Source organism: Trachurus trachurus (genome assembly GCF_905171665.1).
Source record: "Trachurus trachurus genome assembly, chromosome: 15".
NCBI lineage: Eukaryota > Metazoa > Chordata > Actinopteri > Carangiformes > Carangidae > Trachurus > Trachurus trachurus.
In genome coordinates this window covers 8,150,535-8,167,540 of record NC_139906.1, presented here as the reverse complement: position 1 = coordinate 8,167,540, position 17,006 = coordinate 8,150,535, and the positions used below count along the sequence as shown (strand labels likewise).

At 43.0% G+C, this 17,006-nt stretch overlaps 1 protein-coding gene across 1 annotated transcript in view; it reads left to right on the top strand.

Annotated features, from left to right (window-relative positions):
- The window catches only part of wdpcp (WD repeat containing planar cell polarity effector), a gene marked incomplete at its 3' end in the record, with an annotated part of 84,111 nt that overhangs the window by 13,294 nt on the left and 53,811 nt on the right, over positions 1-17,006 (top strand). The window contains exons 4-8 of the mRNA XM_083987499.1: positions 3,415-3,459; positions 7,217-7,270; positions 9,341-9,411; positions 11,886-11,945; positions 12,833-12,947. Coding sequence (XP_083843625.1) covers positions 3,415-3,459; positions 7,217-7,270; positions 9,341-9,411; positions 11,886-11,945; positions 12,833-12,947 — 345 coding nt within the window. The remainder of the gene's footprint in view (positions 1-3,414; positions 3,460-7,216; positions 7,271-9,340; positions 9,412-11,885; positions 11,946-12,832; positions 12,948-17,006) is intronic.

Below are 17,006 nucleotides of genomic sequence, written 5' to 3'. Positions count from 1 at the left end.
AAGATTCACATCCCTACAGTCCAGGCCTTTGAAAAGAGAGTAGGCTATATGTTCAGATAAATGTAGCAGTTTAAAATGGTTCAAATATATTGCTGCTGAATAAATCTAAAAAACTGACTCACATGTGATGTGCTTTTTTTTTTTGAGGGCAAATATGGTTCCTGATATAGTCTGTAGACATCATCATTCAACTTTTTCACATGGTCTGGTGTTAAAAAAGCAAACTAAAAATCGCAAAAATTGGCAAATATAGAAGAATCGCAATTTAAATCAAATCGGCACCCAAGAATCTTGAAAGAGTTGTATCAGGAGAAAAGCTTATCGTCCCACAACCCTAACAGGCAGTACACTGTTGTGAATGGGGGACGATTAATTTGCATATTTTCCTTTCGACCTTTCTACTGCAGATATTATACTAAGTGGCCATTTGTACCTCATACAACCCTGCTTCAAAAAAGCTGAACTATCCCTGTAAATTGCTTATACAGTAGGTGTGAAAATTGACTGAATGGATTATGAATATACCGCACTTCACATCATGTGCAAAAGTTGAAGAGATGTAGAGTCTGCGAGGGCTTGATCGTCTCTGTTTTAGGACCAATCCTGACCAATCAGACGCCTCATTGATCGGATCTAAACATCTACTGTAAAGTTCCTCAGTCTTTTTGCATTGTGCTGCTCATCGGTATCGTGAACTCACTGATATTTCTCATAATCGCTGACCCCAAAGCGTCCTTGTCGGCCCAAGTGAGCGGTGTCTAAGTTTGACTTTTCTGCCAGTTGTTCGGTGTTTTCTTGCTCTCCACCTATCAGTCCATCTCCTCTGTCAGACGGAAATGCTCTGTTTCTCCATTTTCTTGTTTTCTCCTCCCTTCCATTCTGTCTTGTCTTTCACAGTCTGCTGAGCTTTAGACGAAGATAGTGTCTCTCGGAGGCTGACTGTTGTGTGTGCGTGTGTGTGTGTTTTATGTGTACACACACACACACACACACACACACACAGGTACGGCAGGGTGTATATCCTAGGTGATGGTGACATATCCTTATTTGTTTGTTTTTTCCTGCTGTGTGTGTCTTGTGCTGCTATCTTGGAAAAATGTGGATGGATACATCTGAGGGGAAGAGGCCTGGTCGCTGAGGTGTGACGCTCCCTATCACCACCTTCTTTACACCGTATACATCCGCCTCAAAAAAGAAAAAAACAACAACAAAAAACCTACAAAAACAAAAATATAGATTCATAAAAGCAGTAACTTTACTGGCATGTGCTGTATAACACAGGTTTCTATGTATGGTTTGTGTGAACGTGGTCACAGATGCAGCTGTTGTTGGAGAACTCGTCAGAAATCACTGCAGGAGAGAGAAGAGCTCTTCATTCATTACACTGACACAGACTTTAAATGAAGATCCAGACTCCACCTGTTTGTCTTGGCTTTGATGTTCAGCGGTTTATTACCTCCACCAAGCGCGTTATGGTCTGTCTTTTAGTTTGTTCTTTAGTTTTTCAGCAGGGTTATGAAGATAAAAAAACACACTTGTCAGAGGGTCGGGAAGGAACGCATTAAAGTTTTGGTTTTCAACACCTTTCTCGAGGAATAATGTTTGGATCCTGATGTTAAATGTCAGATATATTTTGTTGAGATCTATTCGTACACTTTGGCTTTGGCAGAGCTGTGTGCTCTACTGCTACTGCCACTCTAGTTTAATCTTTGGACCCTTTTGTGAACCCGTTTTGGCGAAACATTGGACAAAATCCTCCAAAGTGAATCTGTCTTGTTCGCCCCTTACTTCACCAACAGAAGGACCAGAGTTTAGATGTGTATTAGGATCAGTTTTAACCCACCAGGAAGTGCTGTTATTGTCGATAGAGGAATGTTTATGGGCTGATTGTCGATGGAAAATCCACACAAATAAAACCACTATGGATACTAGTGGTATCAGAGCAGAACAAAAATATTGCACGACATGAATATAAAATATTCCCTCTTCTTTTAGCTCTGGTGTGATCAACATTTTCACATGTCTTGCACACTCAGTGTTGTGCGGTAAGGAACTGGTGAATGTTGCAAAGCAGTTATATTTTTTTAAGTATATTTTTTTTACATTTTTGCCTTTATTGGATAGCACAATGAGATAGACAGGAAAGGGGGAGGCAGAGAGAGGGGGAATGACATGCAGGAAAGATCTGCCCGATGCGGGATTCGAACCGGGGACGCCTGCGTTGAGGACTGTAGCCTCTACATGGGGCGGCCGCCTTAACCACTGCACCACACACCGGCCCAGCAAAGCAGTTATATTTTGAGCTTTATATAGAGGCCAAAGTCACAGTTAGAATAATTGTCTGCCTCCATTACTTTGCTGTTTAACTGCAGTGTAGCGCAGCTAGCAGGAGGAGAGCTAGGTCCTGGCTGCACATGTTTTTCTCGGGTCTTTTCCTATGGTTGCACTCGGGGACCTAGAGCTGTAGAGCATCACTTAGAAAATGACCGGAATTCTCATTTAAAGTGTTGCAGAGCATGTGGATCTTTAAATTAGTCATTTGATTCAGTGTAAACGACAAAAAAATATTGCTATGTACAGATGATTTAATGTGAATATTTGGTGCCGGTTGCTTTGTTTAACACTTGGAAAAACTCTATTAGCAAACACTAGAAACTTATGGAGCTGAGTTGCATCCGTATCCAGGTTGTGTGTGTATGTGTGTTGGTGTGTGTGTGTATGTGTGTGTGTGTGTGTGTGTGTGTGTGTGTCTGCCATCCATCAGCTCTCTGGTTGTATTAGTGTGACCTGGCCTCAGGAGCAGCAGCAGCGGCAGCAGCAACAGTAGTGGAGCGATAAAGAAACGATGTGTTGTGCGAATCCGAGTCTGGCTGCTTATGGTTTTGGGGCCTGCAGGAATAACACTGACAAAAAAGGCTCAGCTCAGCAGTTTGTGTGTGTGTGTATGTGTATGTGTATATGTGTGTATATTTATCAGCATTTGTGTGTGTATGTATATGTGTGTGTGTGTCGGACATATGTATTTTCTCTGTGGCTGTATGTGTGTGTCTCTCTACTTTTAAATGTATATGCTGCATGTGTGTAATTCACAGAGTGTGTCCCTCAGGTGGCGTGGGTTAAAGCGCACTCCTGTCTTTATTAATACCCCTCTGCCCCCCCACCATGCTGGCTCGGACCCCCCCACCCCCTCTCCCACCCCACTGCCTCCTCCTCCTCCTCCTCCTCCTCCCCCTCCCTCACAGAGTCTTATCTAAACTGTGGCGCTGGCAGACGGGACAGGCCACTGGCTGATAGCGATTGTTTATCCCATGGTGCGAAATTGCTGATCTGTCTTCTGCTTTTCCCTGACAGCAAGATGTTCATCTCTCTCTCTCTCTCTCTCTTTCTCCCCTTCCCCCCATCACCCCCCCACAGATACAGATATTGGCACCTATCAGTACTACGATAAAGGAGAGCCAGGTAAATAGTGTTTATATTGGATGTCTGTTTGTGTTTAAGATAAGTTGCATTTGTCTTGTTTTTGGTATGTATGGGATTTCCGTATATATGAAGAAGGGCTTTCTGCCGCCTGCTGCCCTCACACACACACACACACACACACAGATTATTGGCCCTGCGTATTTTCGCTGTTTTACACCCTTTAACTACACATAAACTTGTCCACACAGGCGCTATATTAGTATGTAGGATTTACACCCTTAAAACCTCTATATCCACATGCGCATACCACACACACACACACACACACACACACACACACACACACACACACACACACACATGCACCCAGGTTATTAGGCCTCTGTGGTTCTATCTCTTTCACTCTCAGTGTTCCTGTTGACCCGGGGTCCTGCCACACAGCGATAGGAAAACTAAACTGTTGACTTTCTCCCAGATCACATAGCAAGAGGCCCCATGTAGTCCAGCAGCCTCATATTGCCTCAGGCCAGGAGGCTTCCCCGCCATCAGGAAGTGCTCAAATCGCTCCACCACAGTCCCGGCAGCAGCAGGGATGGGCTCTCTCATCCTTTGCCTCCCCCCCCCCCTCCCCTTTTTGTGCGTGTGCAGTCGTTTTTATTGTATAAAAATGTTGCATCTTACAAGCTACAAATCAGACTCTTCTGAATAGGTTTGAACCAGAGCTGTCAAATTTGACACTATAATAGAAATGCGTGCGTTGATGGATATTCCTTTTTTATGTGACTGTTTCGTTTTGACACAAGATTAACACACATACAGATGTATCTGATTTATTGACCTTTGACGCGTAGTTCAAATCGGCTGCAGTCCCTCTCTATTCGGATGGAGCTGTCATGTTTTTTTGCATATTTGTTCGTTATTAAATACTTGAAAATACCCCTTAAAATATGTAGATTGAATATGTATGTTAAAGAAAGAAAACTAAATATTTTAATCGTTTGACAGCCCTAAAGTTTCAACACACAAATCTCGATTCACCTTAAAAAGCAAGTTGGAAATTTCCGACTTCGGACCTTAGTCGTTGCTGTCACTGACGTCAAGTTGGACAATCGGAGCTCTGAGATGATACCCGAATTTACGACCTGTAATGTCCGAGTTTGACACCGTTCAATTTATTTTTCACAGCTCAGAGCTCATTTTTTCCAAGTTGTCTTGAATGCAGCTTTAAGCTTTGTTACAAATGCATAAAGTAAGTAATGCATATTCATCTACACTATCACTAGACACAGCTTTATAATTTAGCACAGAGCAGACTCACCTACAGTATTTTCACTTCAAACTGTAGAAAAACATGATGGAAATGTGGAAACGTCATTACTCTGTTACAAACATTATAGTTTCTTAATGTCCCTGCTCACATCTGATGATTTCATCCGCTCCTGCTTTTTGTTTCTTCGGTGGACGTTGAAGTCTGATCCTTCATCTACGTTTCTGTTGCACTTTGTTACCTTTTATGCTTGTTTTATCTCAACAAAGTGTTTTCATATGTCCAGTTTAAACAGCTGTGCATCAAGCAAGATGGAAGGAAACATACTTATGATGATGATATACTGTACTGACCACAGTCCATAAACCTGTCTCTCCTTAGGTGCTTGTCTCATATACAGTATTTCCACCTTTCTTTCCTTTTATTTTCTCCTCTTTGTCTCAGTTTTTTTTCCTCTCGCCATGTATATTTTACACTTTCTCATTTTGTGTACCACATGTCTCTCTCTGTCTCTTCATCTCTCTCTCTCTCTCTCATCATGGGGTTCTCTCCCTCCTCTCATCTGAGAAGCTGCCTTCTCTTTCATTCCAATGTTCAGTGGGGAGACGATGCTCTCTCTCCAAATCCTTTCATTTGGAGGATTACTAAAGTGTGGCTTGATATCAGAGTGGAGGGAGGAGAGCGGGGGGGAGGAGTGGGAGTGGGGGTGAGACGGAGCAGAATCACCGTCCAAAAGTATCACAACATTTTCACACAGCGGTGTAACGATAGCTCAGGTCATGATTCGACTGCACATATATATAGTAGATTACATTAGATCAGGTTAACATCAGTTTGTTTGATATTTTATAGGCCCGCTGTGGCAGCTTGAAGAAGTCAATGTGAGAAAAGTGCACTTCATACACATAAATCTCAACTCCATCAATATCTGGCAGTGTTAAATAAGAGATTTTACTTTTTAGATTCACTCTTTTATCCAGATGTGCACCAGAACTTCATGGCTTCCTCCCTGACCCACATTGCACCCCTCCACCAAGTTTAGTTGAGTTTATTTAACACAGTTTAAACATATACAGAAATATAACAATAATGACGAGTAATATACAGTGCAATAAGAGTCATAAAACCCCAAAGGGCTTATTTCAAGCCTCACCTAATAAATATTTACAACAGACAATAGTTCGAATGCACATCAGTCCAGTAAAACAACATAACATGGAGGAGGTAACAATATGTCGCCTTAATGTTTTGGCTCTTTTTATGCAAAATATTCTGAAAACCTGGATGGAAATCCAGATTTCTCTATATTAGTGACCAAATTAACTGAATATTTCATTTAATTTTCATACTATTATTTGTTCAAGTCCTACAGTAGGATTGGGAAGGAGCAGGATGAAGAAAACTTCTAATACCAGCTCCTTTCTTAAAACAACTGAACACTTACATCAGTTGAAATGCCAGTTTACAGCCAACAATATACAAGGAAAAAGTAGAAAAATAAAATCCACAACCAATGCCTTCCATCACAACATGTTTCTATATAAATTTCCCATCTTTTTCTTATATACCCTCTACAACTTTTCTCTTCAACTGCTTAACACCTACCACAGAAATACACATTTGCTTTAACTTGGTCTTCACCATTTGATATTTGAAATTAAATTCCCTTCTGTGACTGATATCTTCTCGAGCTAAAAGAAAATACTTCTGCAAATTTGCAGGTAAAAGTCCAATTTTTTTTGCTTCGTATACAATCAATTCAGTCAACTCTCTAAGCTTCAACAGCCCTGACTTAACAAATAACCCATATTGATGCTACTCAGTGTAATCGTTAGAGAATGCCTCACTCATAGTAAGAAGTTCATTCATAAATGATGCCTGCAGGTCCTTTTAAGCTGGAGGAAATGTTTCCGTCGACAGCATCATGACTCATTAAAGGTCCTGGTTTTAATAAACTGGTGTCAACGTTGACAACCGACCGTCCCTCCTCCTCCTCCTCCTCCTCTCCCGCCACTAGAGGGAGACCTCGGCTCATTGGAGCGACTCCGGGGGTACCCCTGCTGCCAACCCCACCCACCCACCCACCCACACCCAGCCCCAGAGCAGGTGCCCATGTCTGGTCCTGTCTGCTCCCCCTCCCCTCACCCCCTCACCCCACCTTATCTGATTAATACTACTAATCCTGGAGGTGTTCCTGCCTGCCAGAGAGGGAGAGGCCTCGCCACCAGACCGGCCACTTTCTTGCTCGTAGTGACCGGGACACGAGGCGCTGTTCTGGGTTACACTTTTATCCAGTGCAGCCCCCCCTTCCCCTCCACTCCCCTTCCCCACCGTATTGGAGCTAAAGGCTTGAGCTCCAGCTTAGTTTGTTTTATTCTGCTTCCTCTTTATCTCCATCATATACAGACCGGAGTCATTAATCCTCCTCACACCAACCAAAAGCTCTTGTCACATGTTGTATAATCAAACCGCTTCATGTGGCTCTTTCTCACTCTCTTTATTTCTTTATTTCTTTATTTATTCCCACAGTCGCCGTTTCCTCAGAGCGTCACTACTACACAGAGAAACTCCAGTTCAGTGAAGGTGAGTTGTTTCCAACAGAGACATCGACACAGTGAGACACTCCTATTCTTCATATCCACCCGTGTGTGTGTGTGTCTCTCTAAGTGTGTGTGTGTGTGTGTCGTCCCACCAGTGGATGACCATCTTTCCAGAAATCACCGTCCTACTCAGTCCACTGTCCTACTTCCTCTATTCTCCCTCTCTCCCTCTCTCTCTCTCTCTGCTTTTCACCCAGTAGTGGAATACAAACACCCTTATCAGGAGACGAACACTCATCCCCCTGCCCTCCCCTCCCTCCCCTCTCCCCTGACCCCCCCTCACCCTCCTCACCCTCCCCACCCTCATTTGCATTCATCTATTTACCTCCTCTTCCCACTCATCCTTAATAGAGGACCACACTCCTTAATGGTTCGTTTCAGTGAAGATGAAAAGAGAGGCTGTAAAAATAAACAGACAGGAAGGAGATTGCACCGTATTGAAAACAGCAGTGCCTCCTCTTCCTCTTTTTCCTCTTCTTCTTCCTCTTCTCCTTCGCTTTTTCTCGTCCCACTGAACTTCATGTACATGCGTGTGGCAGAAGCAGATGCACATATTCAATTAGCTGTTTTTTGCTTTCTTTCTCCCGCATCCCTTCCCTCCTTGTGTTTAACCACTAGAGATGGAGAGAGAGAGAGGGGGAGAAAAAAAAGGGAGGGCTGGGAAATTAAAATGAAGGGGCCTCGCCTCGGCGGCGTGGTACGTGTTGAGATATGTGCTGCTAACTGTGAGGTTGCATTTGGGAGATAACTCAAGAGCGCCAAAAGTCCTCACGATTAAATATTTGCTTCTCCTTCGAGGACTGCGTAGTGTTTTGAAGGGACATTTTGCTTTCAGTGGAATATTTTCTCTCCTTAGGTGCAGCTGCATCAGTCAGTCTGAGAGCAGCAGGCTTAACGCCGTCTCTGCTCTGGGGACGCAAATGTAAAGCTTGTTACCTCATCGATGTAGTTTATGAATCCCAAATATGCACATTTGTAGGTTTTTTTTTTTTAAAAGCAAAGCCTTTTCATATGATTTTTATCTTTTTAGATTTAAGTTATTGTGTAACTTCCTGGTTGAAGCAAAGCATTATTCACAGGAAGTAGATAACAGCTCACCATTGCTATATAAATATGTTCAGTTTTGATTATTATTGTTTGTTAAAAGAGTAAATAAGAAGGTTCCTCATCGATGTAGTGACTTCTCTCAGGGTTTATGGCTCAAAAACAGAATTAGCATCTTTTGCTAAATATCAATTTGACTTGTTATGTTCAAGGAAACAATATTTGTTGTTGCTTGTTGTGAATGATCTGGTTCTCGCTGTTGAATTTTATGTTGTTTTGTATTTTCCCATCGACTTGATCATTTAATTTATCATAAGATAAGATAATATAAGATAAGACATACTTTATTGTCCCCTGGGGGAAATTCGTTGTGGGCAATAGTGCAAGATGAACTGTGCCCTAACCCTAACCCTAACCCACAAAAAAGGAGAAACACAGTACAAGACAAAACCACGTCACAGTACAAGCACATGACAACTAATCGTAGGATGACATCGCAACATAAAGCATGACAATAGACAGCACCAACAAGTAAATAAGTAAGACTATTGCACAAACCCAATACTGTGCATACGAAAATTTGTAAGAACACCACAAGAATTGAGAGCCAACGATGTGATAACCAAGATGAGACACCACCATAGATAAATAAGGGTCATCCTTTTATGAATTAAGTTAATGTTTCAATACTTATTATAGGACTCTTATTGGGATTGTTTCTGCAGTTATAGTTCTGCGTACATTCAGTGTTGCGTTCAGGGACGCCTGCATCTCCTCGGCCCACCTGACCGCCTTGTCACCACCCTTTATTCGCCCTCTTCTTACTAAGATCTCAACCCAGATATAAAGTTCAACTCCTCTTTCTCTCTTTTTCCGCTCTTCTGGATTCCCATGAGTAAAAAAAAAAAAAAACTAAAACAAACAAAACATTTCTTCTGTGTCCATGTTTTAAAAAAAAAAGTTCAAGTCACATGATCCTCTGGTTCTTCTGAATGTTTTGCCTCCATAGCTCGAGGCTATTCGTGGACCCCCAGGAACCGCCGACCGGAGAAGCTTCGTGATTCGCTGAAGGAGTTTGAGGTAACCGCCCACTACTCAGTTCAACTCGCCCCCTCCCCATCGTCTTCCTCCCTCTGGGGATTTTGGGAGTTTTCCCTTTCCGAAACGGCCGATTGATTAACAAATAGGGGCATTCTCTCTCTTTTCTCCCTCTCCCTTCACTCTCCCTGTCGTTCCCGTTTGTTCTCCGCTCTCCCTCTCTCCCTCTCCTCTCTCATCACCTCTCTTTTGGCCGAGCTCTGTCATCGAGGGGGATATTTGAGGGGATCAGGGGGCTGCAGGCTGCCCCCTCATCCCTCCTCTTCTTCTTCCTCCCTCCTTCCCTTCCTCCTCCTCCTCCTTCCTTTCCTCTCCCTTCATTTCATTCATCCCCCTCTTCCTCCGCCCTGTCCTCCCCCCTCTCTTCTTCCCCTCTGTACTTGTGGCAGTACAGACCTAGCTTTGTTTGCTGGAACCTGTCTGTGGCTGTTACACTCACACCCCCCATCCTCCCTCCCTCCCCCCTCCTCTCTCTCTCTCTCTCTCTCTCTCTCTCCACCCATCCACCTCCCTCCTCCTCTCACCCGTAACCATTGTCTGAAACTAGAAACACCCCGGCTCACCTCCACTACCCACCCTCCTCCTCCCTCTCCGTCCCTCTCTCCTCCCATCCAATCACCCCAGCTGGGTTTGGAATGTGGCAGGAATGACTGACCGTGCACACACACACACACATGCACACACACAAGCGGTACCCTTACCTGCATCCTCTTTCAACTCTCTCCCACCCCTCCCTCCCTCCCTCCCTCCGTGAGCAGGAACTGCTGCAGTGGCCACCTGTGGCGGCAAGTGTCCAGCTCCGTGTACCACCACCAAAAACATAATTAATGCAGGAATCAGCGACATGAAAAGACGGAAAATCACAGAATTGTTGCACAAAATTTCATAACTTTAGTTGAGTCAAAGCGCTGGTCACTTAGTAAGCAAGCTTGCACACATTGTTGAGTTACATGTGAGTGTCTTTGTAAATGTGTCTCGTTATCAGTGTTGGGAGTAACGCATTACAAAAGTAACGCAATTACAGTAATGTATTACTATTTGCTGTAACGCGGTAATATAAAGCATTACAAAAAAAAATTCGGTAATATTTTACCCGTTACAATCTAAGTCTCAGATATTCTCCCACGTTTTTTCTTTACCGTAGATCAACAAGATGTTTATTTGCTCTTTTTAATTAATTCATCGGATCAGATTTAATTCTGTGTTTGCAGTCATCCAGCTCTCCTTCCACACTCTCCATGGTGGAGAGCTAGGCCCCTAGCCTAGCTGTTTTTAAAACACGTCTTAAAATGCACTTCTACTCCCTGGCTTTTAACACAGTTTGAAATCCTAATATTTTAGCAACTATGGTCTTATTATTTATTGGTTTTGCTGTTTGTTTTTTTTATCTGTTGTGCTTTCTTACTGAATGTTGATTTGTTCACTGTTTTTTGTGTAAAGCACTTTGGTCAACTTGGTTGTTTTTAAATGTGCTCTATAAATAAATTGGATTGGATTGGATTGGATGGTGGACACGATTACAACGTGCAAAACTGTCAACCCTGCGGTTTGCACGTGCTGTTATTTACTGAAGGCATTTACTCTTAGTAGATTACCCGCAAAACGTAGCTTTAGTAGCTTCAGAGGCCTGCTACACCACCCTCCACTGAATATACTGTATTATCAGCTGCAATAAACCAGACTTTATAGTCATATTTCTGCCGTTATTTCGGCGAAAGTAACTCAAAAGTAATGCAAAAGTAGTGTAACGCATTACAATTCTGAGACAGTAATATTGTAATGTAACTAATTACTTTAAAATGTCAGTAACTCATAATATGTAATGTATTGTACTGGTTATTAATATGTGCATGAGTGTGGTTATTGATGATGAGGTGATTGATGAGGGTGAGGATGGGGATGGAGATAGTTGGACTGTTGTCTCTGTGTGTGCTTGTGTTTGAATGTGTGATGAGAATAAGAGAGTATGTGCTGTTCATCTAAACTCTAGGCTACATTTCATAATTTGGTGCTCTTTTTCCCTGCTTTTGCTAGTTTACTCTGTCTATTTTTAAAATATTATTATATCAGATCATATCACTATTGTATTCTGTCTGTCTCTTACCTGCCCAGGAACTACAGGTGGAAATTAGCAAATGTTGCTACAACCTGGCTCAAGGCATCTTCTCTTGTCTTACAAGATTAATGTTTTTGTGCATTGTCCCTGTTTTAAATATATAAATTCCTAATTCCTAAAAAGTAAATGTATTTTTATTCTGCTGCCCAAATGTTAAATATAGTTTTATTCCAGCTAGACTTACATGTTTAAAGCCAGTTTTATGTGGTTTTGTGTTGTGAGTTGTCACTGTCGTTGTGTCGTTGTGTTTGGGTGGTTGGACTCACTCCGCTACACCTCTGTTTGTTCTGTTTCTCTCTCTCATCGTCTTTCTCTCTGTTTATCCACCGTGCTCATTCAGGAACTGTTGCAGACCAACACCTGTGTTCACACCAGATGGAGAAACAAGCGCTGCTGCCAGGTACACACCCTCCTCAGCCCACCACCTTCTGTACGCACACAAAACACACACACAAACACACACACACACACTTTTCAGGTTGTGGCAGGAGCTGAATGTTCGTCCCCCGGTCTGCCCAAAACCAGGCCAACCAAAATTTTCAAACTTAATAGGAAACACCTAAAACAATGTCAACTTAATTATAATGTGGCTCTTTTTGATCCTTGAAGGTTAATTCTGTCGTTGCTCAGCCAAATAAAAAACCAGTCCTTCTTTTTTTTTTGGATGTGTCTAATGTTTGATATGTTTTAAAAACCATCTTTTGCCAAAACAAGCTAATTTTCCTGAACAAAACTCTGGAGGTCATGAAACAGCGACACAACAAGTCAGACCTGAGAACCCTTTTAAAACACTGTTTAAAAGTCTTATCAATTTGATTTATGTAGCACAATATCACAAAATAGAAAAGTCCTAAGATCGCAAAATTTGGGGAAGATGTTCATTCAGGTATAGGCAGAATTTTGGGTCATGGTGTCTCCAAGTCTTGTACATTATTATATATTGGCGTCATTATGGGAAATGTTGTGTTGAAAGATGATAGATACATATTGAAAATTATGTTAGTAGCCTGTAAAAAGGCAATTACAAGAAAATGGTACAAGACAGACCCACCATCACAGGAAGATTGGCTGAAAATTATGGACGAAAAAATACATATTATGGAACAACCGACTCATAAAATAAGGATTCAACAGGATCAATGCTGCCGGAAGTGAGAGAAATGGACTGAATACATAAAAACGACAGGACAAGGACCATCATATTGAGATTAAAACAGGACCAAACTGTAGAAGCATGGTGATCCAACATGTTCTTTTTCAGATCTTTGTTTTTTATTTGCCCTGCAGCTGATACTGAGCAGTGGAGTCCTGGTGACCCTGACCCTAAATGGACCTCAACTTGAACAAGTGTGTTTAGACCACATATTAGTGGGACGGCTGCCAGCGCACACCATCACTGACGGTGAGTTAGACACACACACACTCTCCACTCTCACCCAGTGCATTATAATTAGCCCTAAGACATATTTGACTCTGCTGTTGGTTACTTTGGTGCCGTTGATGCTAATTAGTGCTGTTGCATAATCATAATAGTCTGTTACTGCGGTAACCACTGCCTCCTGCGTTTTTGTGTGTTGTTTTTTTTTACACTTGCATTAAGTGAAATCATGACTTAAAGGACAATTCCGGGCAAATTCAACTCGAGGCTGTATTTTCCTAACATTTTAGGTCTAAAGGAAGGAATCTGAAGATTTTCAGTTTAATTGCTCCTGTTTTGCAGTAGTTGTGTCTGTCCCCGCATCGCCACGGCAGCGATGAATGGGAGCAGATGGAAGTTCCGCTGCTTAGGCTGTTTACATCCCTCAAAGCCGCAATTTTTTTCCACAGACAGCGTCAGATGGCGACTCAAACGATGCGGGGACAGACACAACTACCGCAAAACAGGAGCAATTATAAACTGAAAATCTTCAGATTCCTTCTTTTAGACCTAAAATGATAGGAAAATACAGCCCCGAGTTGAATTTGCCCGGAATTGTCCTTTAAATATTCCAGATGTTTCATGGCGGTTTAGGCTGATTTAAGGACACAAACATCATTTCATCATCATTTCTGGGCACATGTGCATTTAAATGTTCATTATTTTAAAACCAAACTATCTACCACACACACACACACATCTCACACGGTCAGCGCTGTGCCTCCACCTGCTCACCACATATGCAGCTGGACATGTACCACACACACACACACACACACACACACACACACACACACACACACAGACGCACACACATAGAGCAGGTGCCACAGGTGAGCGCGGCGACTCTGCTAGCTAATTGCGGGCAAATCCTTTTGTGCTGTGTGTGTCCAGGGGCCTTCCCTTAAGAGCATCCATCAGTGTTTTTCCTCCATCGTGCGTTCCTCCAGGGAGCACCGCCCCCCTCTCTCCACCTCCACCTCCTCTCCACCACCGCGTTGCGCTCTCTCTCTCTCTCTCTCGCTCCGCAGACCTGGCAGGAGAGAATAAGAGGCCGTGGACACCGGCCCAAATCTGCTAATTATTTCTTTCTTTCTGTATCAATTATTTGTTCATAACACCGCCCTCCCCGCTTCCGCCCAGGGTCTCCAGACACCTGATAAAGCCCCCATAGTGCGCACACACACACACACACACACACACACACACACACACACACACACACACACACACACACACACACACACAGGCGTGCACACACTTGTCCTCACACAAATACATATGTAATTACAAACGCACAGACTTTTTTTTCTTCTCTTTAATGTAGATGAACAAGAACGAGCACTTACTGTATGTCCACTCACATTTACACACATGCACACACCTACACACACACCTACACACACACAGACACAGACAATGACATGTACTAAGGTGCACGGCACGCACACACACCCACACACACCCAAGTACACACACACACACCCACTCACCTCCCGCTGCGCTCCATTCAAAGCCTCAGAGGCACTAATTATTAGAGTAATGGTTGTGAGAGGGTGGGTTCCGGGGATTGTGTGTGTGTGTGTGTGTGTGTGTGTGTGTGTGTGTGTGTGTGTGTGTGTGTGTGTGTGTATGTGTGTGTGTGTGTGTGTGTGTGTGTGTGTGTGTGTGTGTGTGTGTGTGTGTGTGTGTGTGTGTGTGTGTGTGTGTGCGTGTGTGTGTGTACTGGAGGGTTTGGTAGGTTAGAGGCTGTTCTCACATCTGTCACTTGTTAAATTAGCCTGAGAGACAATTAGACCAGAGAGCCAGACCACCACATCACACCCGCTCGCCACATTTACAATGTACCATTATTGAAACAGTTCACCGTTGCAATCAAGGTGTGACAGGTGTGTAAGTGTGTGTGTGTGTGTGTGTGCAGTGTTGTGACATATGCTGCTGATCGTGACTCATTATTGTCTGTATTTGTGTAGTCAATCACTGCAATGTCAGATAAATGGGAAAAAAGTCAACTATAGGAGTCAAATTAGCAATTATTTTACATTATCAGTTAATCTGATGATTGTTTTCTCAAATTATTAATCGGAAACACTCGTTACAACTTTTCCAATCCCCAAAATCCCCTAAAAACAACCAGATATGATGAAAAAAACAGCTCAAATTCTCACATTTGAGCTGGAATCAGCAAATATTTGGCCTCGGTGCTGGAAAAACACATCTCAAACTGTAACTTAAACATCAAAACACATGCATTAAATGTCATTAAATCAGCTGCTGCGGCTCCAGTCAAACCTTTAAATGCAGATGTACGTCACTGTGTAATGATGGAGGAGAATTAATTCTCTGCACAGGATTTTGACAACTTTCTTAAACAAAACAGGTTGTCAGTATTTGAATGCTGACGAAAATCCCTTTTCTGATTTGCACGGATTGAGCTTGAATGTTAGTGCCTGGTGTGTGTGTGTGTGTGTGCAGCAGCAGCAGCAGCAGCCAGGTCTTGTTTTTTGTTTCACCATGTGACAAAGGAGGCTTATACTGTCCGCTCTTAAACTTTGTCTCCTCCTCAATGCCGGTTACATGCGTGTTCCTACCATGAGCTCCGATTGCATCACACAGAGCGGTAGATTACACATATTTTACACCATCGGAGCATTACCAGCCTCCGTTGGCCGACGGCTGGGCCAAGCCGCCGCGCATATGCTCCACGATTAAGCATCCTTAAGTGATTTTTCATAGCCCGTTTCATTTACCCATGTTTAAATGTGCTTTGGTTAAGCCCATTGGCCTCTTATGTCAACATGCTGCTGAGGAGATGGCATTAAATGGATTTAGCCGACTATCTTTGTGCATGTGTGCGTGTGTTTCTGTGTGTGTTTCTGTGTGTGTCTGTGTGTGTGTGTGAGGTGTGACCGTGTACATCCTGTAACATGCGGTTGGTTTTTGTGCCTGTGAATGCAAACTCACAATTTGAATTGTTGTGCGACACTGTACATGTGTAATAACACGGTCGGAGGCTGGCATGTATGAATATATATGTAGATATCCGTGTGTGTGTGTGTGTGTGTGTGTGTCTCTATGTGTGTGTGTGTGTGTCATGGTGGGTCATGAAGGTCTGGGCCTTAATGCCAAATCAGCCACCTGGTCCCAGATTGGGCCACAGCCTGGTTTCATATCCCCCTCCCTCCTTCATTTGGGAATGAATGGGATTAATCCTAATCCCGTTTATAGACACCCATAGAGATCAATACTAAACTGCATTTAACTTGATTTGTCTGTAATCTATTACAAAGACGCTTACCGTTGCATTAAAACGTTGTTTCGTAAAGAGCCAAGCCAGAGTTAATGGCTGTATTTCCTACTGGTTTTTAAGCCTTGCACCAGTTTTCATTACAAATGCTTTATAATCCAACTTCAGCGCAGGGACGCACTGACTCAATTGACCTGATTTAAGATGCTCGTTTTTTTGTTTTTTTTTCCTTTTCTGTATTTTCGAGCTATGTTTCACTTCCCTCATGAATATTTGCATATTAATTTGAAATTTTCACACAACAGGATGATTTGAAGTGTAATCGTACCAATACCCACACGTTTATAAATACACACATGCCACGGTTAATTGCCGGTTAGATTTCTAAATCTCGGGGTGCAGTCTTACTCGTTCAACTCAAAGCAGGATATCTGAGAGACATGTGTAACAACAACTCCCCCCTCCACCCCCCCACCCCACTACCCCTCTCCTTCCTTTCCATTTAATTGGTTTCATAAACAGATTAATTTGAAGGAGAGGGGGGCTTAATTGCTAATCAGCGTTTCCATGCAGCTCCTGAAGAGTTGAACAGGATCAAGTTTCTACCACAAAAAAGGCCTCAGAGCCTGCAGAGCACCGACAGGAGGGGAAGAGAGAGGAGCAGATACAAAGAACACAGGAGAGAGGAGGAGGAGGAGGAGGAGGAGGAGGAGGAGGAGGAGGAGGAGGAGGAGGAGGAGGAGGAAGGAGAGTGGAAACTAGACAGAGAGAAAAGTAAAAGAGAAGAGACGAGGTGG